Below are 14905 nucleotides of genomic sequence, written 5' to 3'. Positions count from 1 at the left end.
CTCCTCTCTCTCTCTCTCTCTCTCTCTCTCTCTCTCTCTCTCTCTCTCTCTCTCTCCCTTCCTGCCTCTCCCCCTCTAACAAGCCCAACAGAAGAGCACCACGCGCACGGCTTCGACGCCGCCTCCTTCTTCACCCTGCACGACTTCAACGGCGACGGCTACCTCGACGCCGACGAGCTTCTGCGCACCTACGGCCTGATGGACGAGTCCAACAAGCACGTGGCCCAGCACCGCGTCGACGAGATTGCGCACGAGCTGCTGGACCTGCTGGACGCCGACCACGACGGCCACGTCAGCCGCGCCGAGTGGGACGACTTTATCCGGGCAGGGCACCTGCTGCCGGACATGGGCACGGGGCCGGGCCACCACGGCGACGACGAGTACGAGTACGAGATCCACCACTGGGAAAAGTACCACGACGAGAACACGAGGCTGGAGGACCTGACGCACCCCGAGGACATTGAGCACTTTAAGAAGCACGAGCGACTGGACCGCGAGGAGGAGACGCAGCGGAAGTTTATGGAGCAAAAGGCCGTGGTGGATGAGAACGTGCCGGCCATGTTTAGGAGACACCACTGATCTGGTTGGTTGCCTGGTTGGGGTTATCTAATGTGTGAATGCCATATATATCTTTGTCATGTCTCGAGCGTTGTCTCTTTTGTCCCGTCCAAAATCACCTCCCTACGCGCACGTCAAACACGCAGTGCCAGACGTCGGGCGCAAACGTCTTGACCATTTCCGTGTGCTCCACCTCGACCGTCGCTATCTCGCCGTCCCGATCCGCCGCCCACCCGGCCAGCAGCTCCTGGACCTCGGCCGCGCGCGCCCCGATCTGCGCCACGCCCACGTTCTCGTGCAGGTGCAGCCAGCAATCCCCACCGCCCCTCCCGTTCCCGGCCGCCATGTCCAGCGCCGCCCGCCACGACGGCGCGCTCGACGGCAGGAACCCGCAGTTGATGTGATGGAGCTCGACCGCCGCCTCCGCCTCCGCCTCGCGCAGCTCCGCGACGCGCCTGGCGGCCTGCTCGTTGCTCTCCTGAAACACCACAATGCGCACACCACCCTCGTCCCCCTCCCCCTCCCCCACCAGCTCCGCCGTGTGGCGCGCCAGGTCGGCGGCCCCGCGCACTACACGTACGCGCCAGCCGTTGCGCGCCGCGCCGCGCCGCAGGCCCTCGACGCTCCACGGGTTCAGCTCCCAGGCCAGCACGCGCAGGCCGAGGCGCACGTACGAGAAGGTAAAGTAGCCGATGCCGGCGTACAGGTCCGCGGCCCACCCGTTTCTGGTGGTCGTGACGAGACCCAGCAGCCGCGCCTTCTCCTTGACGTTGCCGCGGCTGAACATGGTCCAGCGCGGCGCCCACGTCTGGCAGATGTCGTTCTGGCGCGTCGAGACCCAAAAGGCGCGGTCGAAATTGTCGTCCGACACGACACCCTCGTCGTCGTCCACCACCACGGCGGCGGGCCCAAAGTCCCCGTGCAGAATGCGCAGGCCGCTGGGGCTGCGCAGCACGTTTTCCCCACCGCGACCCCCGGCGCTCAGCGGCGGGATGCCCTCGTTGACGGCCAGGTGCGTCAGCGGGGTAGTAGGGGAGCGGGCCGACAGGGCCGCGAGGACGGCGGCCCACAGGCGAGAGGCGTCCGCCGCCCCGGAGCCGGCGAGGGCGGCGCGCCAGGCGTCCGACGCGAAGCTGCCGCTGGGCAGGAGGACCATGGGCTCGTAGACGACCCAGCGCTTGGGCGCCGAGTCGAGCAGGAGCTGCCGCGTTGGGTCATCGTCAAGGCTGCTGCTGCTGCTATGGGAAGTTGTGGCAAGCCATTCTGTCACGGCGGCCGTGATGGGGTTTTCGGCCTTGGGTTTCTTGGCCCTCGGCTTTTTGGGCGGGCGTGGCGTTGCGTCCTGGCGTTGTGTGGTTGCTCTTTCGTCATCTTGTTGCGCCATGGTCTGGGTTGGAAGAGGAGCGACTAAGGAAGAGGGTCTCGACGCGGTTCAAAGCTTGCATGGTGGGGTCCATAAAAACAAATCAACAACTCTCACATTTTTTCAAGACGTTGTCCATGCTTACAAGACGTTGTCAGAGTTTACAAATTAACGCTAAAAGTGTAACTCGGGTAACACGCAACACGCAAAATGTCTTGTTTGTGCCTCAGCAGAAATCCCCGCCCAGCTAGCTCGTCTTCCCCGGGACGTACGGATGCCCCGCACTCAGGCCGCCGTCGACAGCCCAGGCCTGGCCGTTGACATACGAGCTCTCGTCGCTGCCCAGAAACAGCGCAACGCGGGCCACCTCGTCGGCGTGGGCCGCCCTCTTGAGCGGGTTCAGCTGCCCGACCTTGCCCTCGGTGCCGCGGCGGCGGGCGCCCTCAAACACGGGGGCCGTCATGCCCGTCTCGATCAGGCCGGGGCAGATGGCGTTCACGCGCACCCCGGTCCCCGCCAGCTGGTACGCCATGGTCTGGGCCATGGACACGACGGCGGCCTTGCTAGCGCTGTAGGGGGTCGGGCCGGCGTTGGAGCGGATCCCGGCGACCGACGCCGTCATGATGATGCTACCCCCGGACACGGGCTTGGACGGCACGACGCGGCCCATGGCGGGCGCGGCGTGCTTGGCGGCCAAAAAGGGCCCCAGGGCGTTGACGCGCATGACGTCCATGAAGCCGTCGGCGTCGGCGTCGGTGAAGAGAGTGGGCGGCCCCACCACGCCCGCGTTGGCGAAGAAGACGTCGAGCCGCCCGTACCGCGCCAGCGCGTCGGCGACCACGCCCTTGACGGCCTCCTCGTCGGCCGCGTCGAACTGCCGCACGTGCACCTCTAGAGCGGGCCCTTGGTGTGGTGGGGAGGCGTAGAGGGAGAGCATCTCGCGCTGGTGGGCCAGGAGGTGCGAGTCGTCGTGGTCGCAGAGGTAGACGGCGCGCGCGCCGTTGGCGGCGAACTGGTGGGCGGCGGCGCGGCCGATGCCGAGCGGCGAGTTGGCGCCCGTGACGATGACCACCTTGTCCTTGACGCGCGGCGACGCCGAGTCGCCCGCCACCGTCTTGATGGGCGGCAGGGTGTTGTTGTCGTCGGCCGGGGCGAGCTGGCGGCCGATGGCGTCCAGCCTGCGGGCTGCCTTGTCGGACGACATTTCGATGGAGTGTAGAGGTGAATTGTGTACTTGTTCTCGCTTGATGTTTTGTCGGGCATGATAGCTTGAGAAGCTCCGCTCTCACTCTGTGTCTTACTCGGCTTTGCTGCCGAGGTCCAGAAGCTGGAGCCGGCGCGGGGAGCTGACGCACGGACCAGTCTCACTACACCACGACGCCAGCAAGCGGACTCAACGTCAGAGCTCGCAACAGAATCATCCACCCGCCGTCCACCCGCCGTCCACCCGCCTTCCGAAAGACGTGTGCGCTTCAAACAACGGCCTTGGCGTTCTGCGCGCGCCCCAGACCTCGTCGAGGCGGGGTCTGACGGCGCAACGGGTTCAAGTCCCTTCCCGGTCCGCAACGTCCTCGGGTGGCCGTGGCTCAGGGACAGCGACTACCGCCGCCACCTCATGACGCTGCCGCATGGACACCCCCGCCGCCGGGGCCGAAGCCGGTTTCGCAGTCGGGGCGGGCTGTGTAAATGGAATGCCTTGGGGTCGGCCGTCCTTTTCCAGATGCGCAGTCGATCGACAGTGGGGAGCAGGCATGGCTACCAAGTAGCTTGTCCAAGCTATCCTATTTGATGGACCGTCTCATTATCCTGTTTGAACACCATTTTCTCCCCCTTTCCTGTCTACCCTCTATCCCTTCTCTACCCTTTTCCTACCATATTCTTACCCTGTTCTCTAGCCCTTTCTCCCTACTCCCAATACTAGCCGGCAGTGAAGGCGTTTATTGAGTGCCGCGACTGGCCCTCTCCGTCCCCCAAATGCAATTTTGGACCACCCTGCCTAGCATCACCCGGACATGCCTTGCAACTAAACCTGATACAGAGTAGCCAGCCTGGCAGTGGGAAAAGGCCTACTCGAGGCTAGCCTTTTGCGACCTGTTGTTGGTGCGTTAGCATGTTGCAAAAGAGCAGAGCTGGTAGGAGAGCAATCCCTTGTCTTTTCGTTGCTTTCCCCCTTCTTGTCCTGCTCCACTTCCAACGTATTTTAACCTTTTTTGACTTGGCTGCTCCTCTTCCACACCGGGGTTCTTGTGTGGCGTTTCTGCGCCCTTCCTATCTGCTGTCACTTGTCACTTTTACCTTGGCTCTTCCCTATCCAACCATCTCTCTCCCCTTTGCCACGCCTCTCCCCTAGTTCCTGTCGCTTTACATTTAGGCATAACGGTGTATTTTCGGCCCCATACTTCCGCCCCATGCCTCGTTGCGCACGGTGAACCCGCTGGACGAAAACTCTCAGCTCAAAAAAAAGGGGGCCAAACACACGCGGTAGCCCACCACCCTCAGCGGGGAGGTGACAGAAAGGCAGCCTTGGGTAACGGTAGCACCTCGACCACCACAAGAGCGGCCACTAGTCTGCGGATATCCCGCCGTCGTCGTTTGGTCACCTGATATCGCCCAAGGGCCGAGTAACTTGGCTATCGAGGGTACATATCTTTCCTGGCCAAAGAAAACGAACGAACGGGCCCGTGTGTGCAAGCCGCGGGAGGTCTCGGGTCCCGAAATTAACGGATCCAAGGGCTTGCATGGGGGCCTCACGGCGTTGGGACGGACACAGGGGGCATAAAAAAAAATAACAGAACGAGCTGCAAACACGTCAAGGCGTTGATTGCGACATTGCGGCACCTGGCTGGACACCGCTCTTTCGCCGTCGTCCTTCGGGTCCAAGAAAGCGAGCCCTTTCGCCGTCGTCCTTCGGGCCCAAGAAAGCGAGCCCCGGCCAGGACCTGCGGCCGCTTTCTCGACCCGCGCCCGTCTGTCAGGGCTGTCAGGGCTATAACATGTCAGTGTTGTACCGATACTACCTCTTACAGCAAATCAGGGCCATTAGGGTAGCCATCTCTATTCCCCTGCCTGTCCGTCCTGCTCCCCGCACGACCGTACAGTGTACCCACACTCTGTGAGGTGTTTTCCGCAACAGAAGAGGCAATTCCACTCCTAATCCTTCTCTGCAGTATTCTGTCACTTTTTCTTTCCGTCATCTTCTTTCTATCACCTTCTACTTTTGCTCTAGCCCACCTCATAGTTTGCTTTTTACTCCTGCGCTTCTTCTTCCTCCCACCCATTATCGCAAGCATTTCCTAGATAAGACTATCCTGTGGGGTCGAGATGCAAGTTGGGAGTCTGGCCCCGGGGGTGGGAGCTGCTCATCGGCTACGAGTGCTACTCGGAGGCCATCGCCAAGTCCTACCTCGCATTTTCCTTCCTACCTCGCATTTTCTTTCCATCCCCGGACGGGCTCGGCCAGGCCTATGAGCAGTGAGTAATGGCGACGCATACACAAGGAGGAGCAGACAGGACTGCGTTCGTGGGTAGGCAGGTAGGTATGCACACTCCCAACCATGCTGAGGCGATAAGCCATATGTGCGTGTGTGTGGACACGCCGCCATAACGACCATGCTACTAGTACATACCACGTATGTACACGCCCGACTATCGCGGCGTGGCGGCACGCCTCCTAAGAGTAGGCCCAGGGGACACGAGCGGCGAGTACAGGCATCGAGCCCGTCAAGGCCGGGGCCGTGACTCTCCCCACATATCTGCATTCTATCTTTATCCCACTCCCAGTCAGTACCTGGCGGCTAGCAGTCGTGCTGGCAAACTGGCGAGACCCAGTCCATGCCTGGGTCGTATGATCAAGGGGAGTCAGCTGGGGCAGGGCAGAGACATGCATCAACTGGCTAGGTATTCAAGGCTCGCGATTGCGGTGCTGCGTTGCGTCCACCATTCTTCCTGGCCTCTCAGTTACCGCAGCTCTCAGGGGTTGCCTCTGCATGCGTTGGACTATTGACTTAACCTCGTGGCGTGTGTGCTGGTCTAGGCATTGCCAGCCCATGTCTATTTGATGCGGCATTCTCGGTACGCTCTTTAATCCCACATTCTCCTATCCGCTCGTCCAGAACGCCTCCACAGTTTGGGGGCGACCAACGGCTCGCCGCCGGAGAGTAGACTCCGGTACGGGTGGTGGCAACCTCTCTCGGCGTATATCCGGGACGGGTGGGACTGCAGGCCGAAGGGCTAGGCAAGGCTAGCCCTGCGATGCCGGTTCTTGTCACTGCTTAGCCGCAGGTTCGTCACGCATATCTCATGCCTACTACTGCCCTCTTGCTCTATAGCCGGGCCAGTGCCCGTCGCTCCCCTCCCCTTCCTCCCTCCTCTTGGCGACGCCAACCTCAGGCCAGTCCCGGCCGTTAGTGTCGCCGGTGTGTTTCCGCGGGCCAGGGCCCTGAGCAATCCAGGGCTAGGCGCGGCCGGCTCCCACCCTCCGCGTCCACACCTGCACGCACGCCCTAAACCTCTTGCGCGCCACATCTGCAAGCCTCGCGTGATGCAGAGGGGAAAATCTCCGCAGCCCACCCGGGGCGGGCGAAAAAGAGGGTGGGTGGGCACTGGCTGGCAGCCTCGCATGTCGGCCGACGATGGATGGTGGGCTGCCGTTGTCATTGGACCACACAGCGTCGCGGGTGCTGGGCCGGGCACCTGACTGGTTCCCTTGTTGACCAACCCTTCTTGTTTTGTGGTGAAGCAGACTATCGATGCAGCAGCAGCAAGCGTCTGCTCGCCGTCTTCATCAAAAACAACGTGCTCGGACGTATTTGCCAAGTTGTGGCTATTTGGAACAACGCCCCGTGATTTGCCGCCGCGTGATGGAGACATATATCACGTGATACGCATATGGCCTCGACACATCAGACAGACAGGACCACCATGTCTCCGCTAGTCCCGACAGCAGCGACGGGCATCTCCCGTTCAGGTTGAGCCTTGTATGGCCGTCAATGCCTTGCCGGTCGGCGCTACGGGGATGGACCCAGGAGCGCAGCGTGTCAGAGGACAGTGCCGGGGACGCGAGTTACGGACCAGGCAGATCGGATTGTTTTCCTACCTGCTGTTTAACCTATCAAGGTCTAGTCGGCATGTCGGGACTTTGGAAGTGTGTGTCTGTGTGTGTGCGCGTGTGGCCATGCTTGCCCGGTCGCGGATCTCGCTGGCGATCATGGACAAAAGGGGTGAAGAGTGGCGGAGAAGAAAAGGGGAAAAAAGCCACGGCATAAAAGGCAACGGAAGCATGACCACGGGAACAAACAGGACAAACACGGCTGATTCGTAACCGTGTGCTACGCAACGCAACACGTAGGTAGCGTCTGGCTACGTCGCCATCCTGCGTTCCCTGTGGTCTGGACCGCCTCCGGTTGTTGTCCAAGAAGGCATATTGCAGCACTCTAGTCGCGACAGGGGCGTGATTAAAGGGGAGGGGAAGCGAAGAAAAGGGGCGTCGAATGCTGCATGTCGGCCGTATTTCATATCCTGGATCGCAGAAACTTTCCGTGTTTCCTTGTTTGCCGCATCGTCCCCACGCATCCCAACGACGACGACGACGATGGCTTCCTCCTCAGCCAAGCCCACCCTCATGCCATGACACGACTCCGACACACCCTCCCTCCCTCACATCAACTTCCTCCCACCCAACGCTGACGACCCATATCAAAGCATGAACCGCCTGCCCAACCCAACCCAAACTGGGCATGGCGTTGTGCCCTCGGCCAAGGCCATCTTGGGCTGGCTGATGGAGGCGGCACTGTGCCGCGCATTAACGTCATGCGCGCTCCAGCAGGGACGACAATGTACTTTGGCCCGCAGCGCAGGAAGCAAGCTAGACCGCCTGTCGATCCGGCTCCCCTCCCCGGAGCCTCTCTCCCCATTTGCGCTATCCTTCTCAGCCAGCCAGCCAGCCAGCCGTCCAGCCGTCGGTGCGGATATCCCTGTTCTCTGCAACATGCATCAAGGCTACTGCTTGCAGCATTGTGTTTCTGTTCTCCAGGATGAGGAGATGAAGAGAGCAGCCACCACAACAACACGCACGCCCACCCTACCCACCGTAAGAGAGTCCATCGCGTCGCCTAGCATTCCTAGCCCTAATGCTGGCATCCCCCACGGGCCAGTCATCAAGTGCCACGCTAGGGCACGTCGTCGCGCGATGGTTGCTGGCGCGTCCTCTAGCTGGCGAGCCCCGGGAAGGCTGCGTGCTTCGTTTCACGCCCGCCAGGCGGGCCAGCCCCGGCTCCCTCTTCCATCTTCCATCTAGGTACCATGTATGTACCTCGGGCTTCTAGGACAAAAGGACCTTCCCAGTCGTGTTGGTGGGTGAGCGGGCCTGGGTTCGGGCGGCTGATATGGAACATATGCAAGGCTCAAGCCCTGTTCCCGGCAAGGAGACGAAGAAGGCATACGTGCTGGCCGCCAGTTCGCTTTCTCCTCCTCGCAACCGAACCCAACCCATCCCAGCCCTTGCTGAAAAAAAAACACACAAGAACTAGAGCTCGCGTCCCGCTAATGGGGGTGGGCCTCGGCGAGCAGCAGCCAGCAGCCAGCCTTGCCCCCGAACAGGCTAGCGAGATGCCGACTCTCTGACCTTACGTCACCGGCACCTGCAGTAATCTCTAGCCCAGGCACTACGCTAGTAGTGTGAGTTCTAGGTTCCCTTTCTCTAGGCTCACTTTCGCTAGGTTCCCTTTCACCCAGGATCAGCAACAATTTTGTGCCGAGCCAGCGAGGCTGCTGCGTTTGCATTAGTGCCTTTTGCTTGGGCCTTGAGCTGTCCCGAACCACAAAATTTCCATCCAATTTTCCCGCCCGCCTGGACGAGTAAAAGGTCGCGACAAGACCAAGACAAACCGGTGAGCGATGCAGAGCAAAGGAGAAAATTCGCAAACACACAAGTCGAAATCAGTATTAGCAACAGGAGAGAAACTTGGGCCTATCCCCGACAAAGGCCGATGGGATCGTTTTGCTGACGGCGGCGTGACAAAGCCCCCCGCGTCGACGCTGGGCCTTGCGGGCATGATCCCATCTTGTTGTTTTGTTTGCCATCTCTGCTCACTCTCACCCTCATCCTCACACACACACACACACACACACACACACACGCCCTCCGGAGCAGAGACCAAAAAGACATCGATGCCTAGGAAACCTGGTCCCCGCCAGCCTTGCCATTCCGTTCGTCCCGCACTAATGCACATGCAGGGCCCCCCGTGGAGAAGCGAGAAGCGAGAAGCAACGAAAAGGAGCAGGAAAAAAACTCTCCGTTTCGCTCCTCTCCCTCCCCCCAGCGTCTGCACAATGCTAGGAATAGAAAGGCGCGAGCAGCCGGACGGCGGCAGCTCAGCGAGGGCACGCGCGGCCTTGTTCGCCAACCACCGCATCCTGGGTCCCCTGCTGCCGTTACTCCCCCGGCGTCCATGCGCCGGCGGGAGATGGGGGATGCGGTCGGGATCGGGGGGCCGCCCGGCTCTCGTCTGGTGGGGGACTGTGCTGACGCCCCCGAGTCTGCGGCACCGGTTCGGTGGGTGAGCAGGTCTGGCTGGGACTGGTACCTGCATGAAGCAGATAGCTCAATACATTTGCCGCGTGCTGGACGCAACTAAGGGCCTTCCTCGCGTGCCTGCCAGGGCGAAACACATTAACAAGGCCATCAAATCACGGCCAAGACCTGCAAGGAACCAAGGGAAGATACAGTAGAGAAGAACAGAAGATGCAATCCTCACAAAAGGCTGACACCGGACCTGGCTGGGAAGCCAACCGAGAAGAACAAAAGGACTCGCCTCCCTAATAGAAATAAACAAAGTCAAAAAGATTAAAGGCGGCGGGCAGACAAAACCCCGTGGTAAGTCTTTTCATGCACCCTCGCAAAGGCGGCCGTAGGAGGAGGCGGGCGTTCCAACCATGGACGGACCAACGCTATACCCAGCCAGCCCCAAACCTAGCCCGCGCCTCGGAGGATAGTGCATTGGGGTGGAGGGGAGAGAATGGGAGGGGAGAGAATGGATTGGAGGAGGAGATGGATAGATTAGAGGGTGTGTGTGTGTTGGTGCTGGAATCGCTTTCTTTCTTGCACACCATCTAGCGGCGGTGAAAGAGAGAAAAGAAAATACAGCCCCAAAGATCGGGAGTCCGCCGCAGGGACTAGGCAGAACTCTGCCCAGCTCCGACTAGTTCTTGCGAGCGCCACGCATAAACTCCCCAGGGGGACAGCCTTGCTAGGGGCCAAGGTGAGAAGCCAATCGGGGCTCAAAATAAAAGGTCGAGAAAGGATTCACATGCCATTCACCTTCCTCAAAGTCTCGTTGACCCGACAGTTACCGCGACGATATGCGGGCAAGACCATAGGGTCGCAAACCGCTGAAAGAGGGAACTAAAGAAACGACTAGAACAAGGACCGAGGCGAGAGCCGTGGAAGGGAAGGAACACCCTCCCACCCTTCGTCTCCTAGCCTCGGCAGGCCTCATCCTAGGGCCCATCCACCCACGCATCCATCTTTAGGGTGGCCACGCCGGTGACAGTGATGGCGATGGTGGTGGTGTGGGCTTTTTTAGGGCAACCATTCCAAGTCCAAGGGGGGTAGACAGGCGCAGCATGAACCGTCTGCTTAGCGTCATCTCCCGGGGCAAAGTAGCTAGCAAGAGGAGCGAAGCTACGGTCCATCCAGTTTGCCCATGGTCACCGTCATGGCCGCATCAAGCATTTGCCAAAACAAATTAAAACAAGCCTAGCAAACCCAAACCAGGTCTTTATTCCGAACCAAAATAAGGCGATTTCACCACCCCTCACGAATCGAAAGCAAATCTCGCACCACCAACCCATCTGCCGACCTTGGCAAGGGATTACCCGGCCATGTTTAGAGCTCTTCGGTCCGACCGGGGACATGGGACGACGAGGGCTCGGCGGGGATGTGGGAATAAAAAGAAACAAAAAAAAGGAATCGGCGCTCTTGAGGCTTAGTGTGCTTTTACCATGGCTACTTCCGCTGGGACTTTTGCTATCCGCAGTTTGTGCCTGTCTGGCATGGCCTACCTCTCACTCTCTAGAACGATACCACTCTAGAATCACTTGAGGACATGGTGTGTGCGTGTGTGCGTTGTCTGTGTCCATCTCTCCCGTCTAGGGCTAGTGGCCTTCAGACTAACCGTCCCATGTCCATTACCCCTCCGCGTTCCTCTTTTCCTCGGCTGGCTTCGGGTGCTGGCAACCCCCTCCTCTGCCCGCTCAAACGCGAATGTGATATATGACAGAAGCATGCGCTCTCGGCCACGCTTCCCTCGAGGCCCCCTCAGACGCACGCAACACTACCAGTCCTGTTCAGGGACAGTTCCAGAAACCAGCCCCAATCATTCCCAGTCGCTACATCGGTCTCTTTTCTTCGGTGGCTACCGCTGATCGCGTTTCACTTTGCATTGCGTAAACCCAGAATCCCCGGCCTCCCCAAATCCGGCCAGCAGGTTGTTGGCAAATAAGTCGCCATCCTCTTGACCAGGATACGTGATTTTTGGTGAGCCCGTCCCTGTCCTTCCTTTGGCCGTTGTTGCGTGTGCGTCGCAGGGATGTGAGGGGAAGGAACCTGCCCCCTCTGGTTTGATTCTCTGCCTGTCCCTCAAACTCACACGCAACCACAGCAGACCGGAGATCCATGCAAGTCAAGAAAGGGGTACGCCAGGCTCTGGCCCAGGGAAATTATCAACATGTCTCCCCGACCAATTCCCCTCGAGGCCGTTGTGAGCTGTGCTCTGCAGGATGCCAACAGCGCGTCCGGTGCTGCACGCTTCCCATCCTACCATATTTTTTACCTTTTTAGTCGACCTGCTAGTGTCCAAGTCGGCCTGCTAGTGTCCAAGAGAAGGAAAAAGAACAAACCACGACGAAACCTTCCAGAGCTCCCTCCTCGCGCGTGAGTCAAACCCCGACCATGCGATTCCAGTCTGTTGCCGTCTTCTTTTCAGCAAGGGACTAAAACAAAATAGTGTCTAGCCGCCGTTCCGCGGGTCCTCGGGCTGGCACCAGTGGCGCCAGAGTTTTCTTCTTTGCCCCTCCCACGGCTCGTTTCTTATCCTTGGCCCCCTCCCCTCGGGCAGAACGGGATATGGGGCCGCGGGGGAGAGAGGGGATCACCATGCACGATAGCAAACCGGCTTGGCATTTGCCCCAGAGAAATCCGGGGAGGGATCGAGGCGGAAAGGCGGAGAGGTGGGAAGGCTACAGTGAGAATAGACGAAGAAATAAAGCGATACACACCATTAAGCCTAGGTTGCCAGATAGCTCGTCGCAAAACACAGGCCCGCGGCAAGGTCTTAGGTTTGAGAGCCGGAGCCTCCATCCCGCGATTGGGGAGGGGTTTGTGGCTGGCTGGGAGGCAAAACCACGACCTGCAAGAACTTGAGGCTTGCTTCGGTGTGTGAAGACTCTAGGAGAAAGCAGAGACTTGGGTTTCGGGTGACGGCCGGGGAGAACGGACACAGAACGCCCACATCGCCTGCTGTGGTTTGTTCTCGTTCCTAGACCAATCCTCGGGACTTGGAACATACTAGGAAAAGGAGCCAGAGGCGCAAAGACGGCCAGCGCGAGCAAGTCTATAGCGCCATCTCGGTGGAAGGGGGCGGCATGCATTGGCTGGACCGGCTCGGGGAATATCGTGCATGGAGTAGGACACACACACGCCGTTGTCCGTCCGCTGCAAGGGTGATCCCTCTTCCTCTCCCCCCATCCGGTGCGGTGGCGGCTCTTCATCCCAAACGCCGAGGAGAAACCAAAGCCAATACAACCCCCAACGGAGCTCCAAAGCAGAACAAAAAAAAAGGGTGGGGGTAGGATAGGCGCCGCCGTCTCGAAAAAGAAATGGAAACCGCCTCGCATGGCTAGTTGAGGAGGCGTCCGGATAAGGGGGCGAGGGCCTCTTCCGTTCTCACCAAACCTGTTGCAAACCCACGAAAACCCTGATCTGCAGCGGACAAACACGCACGCCCCTCCCCCTTTGGCGAGACCAACAGCAGCAACCGTTGACCGTGGTTCTTTTGTGGTTATCCGTCCCGAAGCAGCTCCTCTCCCCGGTGGTCAGGGGGAAAAAAAAGAAACAAATGCCGGAGCACTATCCCTGCGGACGCGGTGCTATAGGCCATGGCCGAGGAGGCCACCATCAGCACCATCAGCGCCCTCATCTCGGGGGATCCTGCCTGTTTGAAGAGTCATTTTTGGGGGTCAGATGGCGCAATGAAAGGACCGGGAAGGAAGGCCGAAAGGAGACCGGTGGCGAAGCAACTCGCAAGCACAGGGAACCCGTCCCCCCATGCACGCCGACCAGTGACAGCTGGGGCACACGAGCAGGATCGAGCAGCCCCCCAGCGGATAAAGAGGTGTGTGCGGTGCTGCGCGCATGCTGTAAGCGAGGTTTATCAAGTGGTAGGGCAAGCCAAAACTGTATTCTCATGAGAAGGGTACTGTAAAGGGAGATGAGGGAGAGGGTTCTGGTCCCAAGAATACCAAGGAGGTACCTTCCTTTCCTGCCATGAACCCGTCGATCAGGCGGCAATTCACCGCCGATCTTGAGTCTGTGTGCTTGCTGGGCTGCTTATCTGCTGAAGAAATTGGGGCGGAGGGAACAGACAGCACCACACACGGACGATGCCCTGCCCATCAAACGACACACGGCCATCCAGGGTCCCCACCTTTACGGAAGAATGAAAAGCGAAAAAGAAAATTAAGTAAGGGAACGGAAGCAAAGAGTAAAGGCCCGACTGGAAGCGGGCGACCCAGATGCGGGAACAGCCCAGCCTTCATAGAGTTGCCAATAAGCTGTTTCAGGGCCACGATATTTCTGACAACCACAAGCCCAAGGATCACAGGTCCAAGGAGGCAAGTGGCCAGAGCAGGTGGCAAAAGAAAGGAGCAAACTAGCAGATTGGCCCAAGGGATTCGCCTCCCACCATTACCATCTACTGCTTGGGCAATTTTTCCAGTACTGGGATCTCAATCCGACCCGTTCGGCCTTGCGTAGAGAGACACTTATTCCCAAAGCCAAAAACAAAGAAAAGCACCTGGCCAGGAACAGGTTTCACCTAAGCAACCGTGTCTGAGCCCCATTCATCAGCATAGAGACGGCAATCTGATAGAGTTCCCTAGGGCCGGTCCGCTCGGCTCCTCGCTCGGTAGAAGAAAGCAATAAAACGTTGACAGGAAACTCGACAGTGCGCATGGTAGAGCGTTGGCGTGATGGATAAGGCACGAGGGTGCTTCCCTGGCCATACAAGGCAGGGAGATAGATAAGATGAAAAGGGAAAGGAAGAGCAAAAGAAAGCAACTAGAGTTCGAACACGAGAATACCCAATAAAAAGTGGAACTCGAGGTTTCGATAAGCCCGCGAGGCGGAGACGGGAAATGTGACTGATCAGATGGATTTTGGTCGCCAGGGGAAAAAAAGCAAAGAAGAAGCCCACGCCGTAAGAGGGGTGGGTCATGAATGGCTGTCAGAGAACCCGGGCGAGGCTGTGGTCCACCAAGCCATAGCCGCAGCCGCATCACGAGTGGCGTCGGGACCCTGGGCCAATACTTTTGATGGGGAGGGGGGAGGATACAGATAGGGAATAGAATAAACTAAGAAAGCAAAAGGTCTTGATAAATACTTTTACGCAACCCTCGCGCTGTTCTGCTGACCGGCTTCGGATTCATGGGGCGCCACTCTCCTAATATCGCCTACAAGACAATAGCTCGTCCCGGGGCACACCCGCACACGATGGAATTCCAAGTAGCAACAGCAACAAAAGAAGAAATGACGAGAGAAGGTGTGACCCAGACCGTATTCAGGCTCGCGCCCGCGTCCAGGCTCACCTGAGACCAACTACAAGCCGACAGGTGATGTGTGTGTGTGTGTGTGTGTGTGTGTGTGTGTGTGTGTGTGTGTGTGTGTGTGTGTGTGTGTGTGTGTGTGTGTGTGTGTAGTATACGTCGTCG

At 59.1% G+C, this 14905-nt stretch overlaps 5 protein-coding genes across 5 annotated transcripts in view; 3 read left to right on the top strand and 2 right to left on the bottom strand.

Moving 5' to 3' along the window:
* GGTG_04381 (hypothetical protein) overlaps positions 1-579 on the top strand; it is a gene marked incomplete at both ends in the record, with an annotated part of 960 nt that extends 381 nt beyond the window's left edge. Inside the window, one exon of the mRNA XM_009222176.1 lies at positions 92-579. Within this exon, the coding sequence (XP_009220440.1) occupies positions 92-579 (488 nt within the window). The remainder of the gene's footprint in view (positions 1-91) is intronic.
* GGTG_04380 (tRNA wybutosine-synthesizing protein 2) lies at positions 499-2053 on the bottom strand. The gene has a single exon (XM_009222175.1). The coding sequence runs from the start codon at positions 1940-1942 to the stop codon at positions 674-676; it is 1269 nt and encodes a 422-aa protein (XP_009220439.1). The 5' UTR covers positions 1943-2053; the 3' UTR covers positions 499-673.
* Positions 2002-3227, bottom strand: GGTG_04379 (hypothetical protein). Its single transcript, XM_009222174.1, has one exon. It carries the CDS (start codon positions 3123-3125, stop codon positions 2169-2171), a length of 957 nt encoding a protein of 318 aa, XP_009220438.1. The 5' UTR covers positions 3126-3227; the 3' UTR covers positions 2002-2168.
* Positions 3228-5552: 2325 nt separating this feature from the next.
* On the top strand, positions 5553-6617 carry GGTG_04378 (hypothetical protein; the record flags this gene model as incomplete). Its single annotated transcript, XM_009222173.1, has 2 exons — positions 5553-5700; positions 6250-6617. The coding sequence occupies 2 exons, from the start codon at positions 5553-5555 to the stop codon at positions 6615-6617; spliced, it is 516 nt and encodes a 171-aa protein (XP_009220437.1).
* Positions 6618-7622: 1005 nt separating this feature from the next.
* Positions 7623-8216, top strand: GGTG_04377 (hypothetical protein; the record flags this gene model as incomplete). The annotated part of the gene is made up of 1 exon (XM_009222172.1): positions 7623-8216. One exon carries the CDS (start codon positions 7623-7625, stop codon positions 8214-8216), a length of 594 nt encoding a protein of 197 aa, XP_009220436.1.
* Between the last annotated feature and the right edge of the window lie 6689 nt (positions 8217-14905).

Source organism: Gaeumannomyces tritici (assembly GCF_000145635.1).
Source record: "Gaeumannomyces tritici R3-111a-1 unplaced genomic scaffold supercont2.2, whole genome shotgun sequence".
NCBI lineage: Eukaryota > Fungi > Ascomycota > Sordariomycetes > Magnaporthales > Magnaporthaceae > Gaeumannomyces > Gaeumannomyces tritici.
The sequence above is the reverse complement of the archived record's forward strand: the minus strand, read 5'-3'. Positions and strand labels throughout refer to the sequence as shown.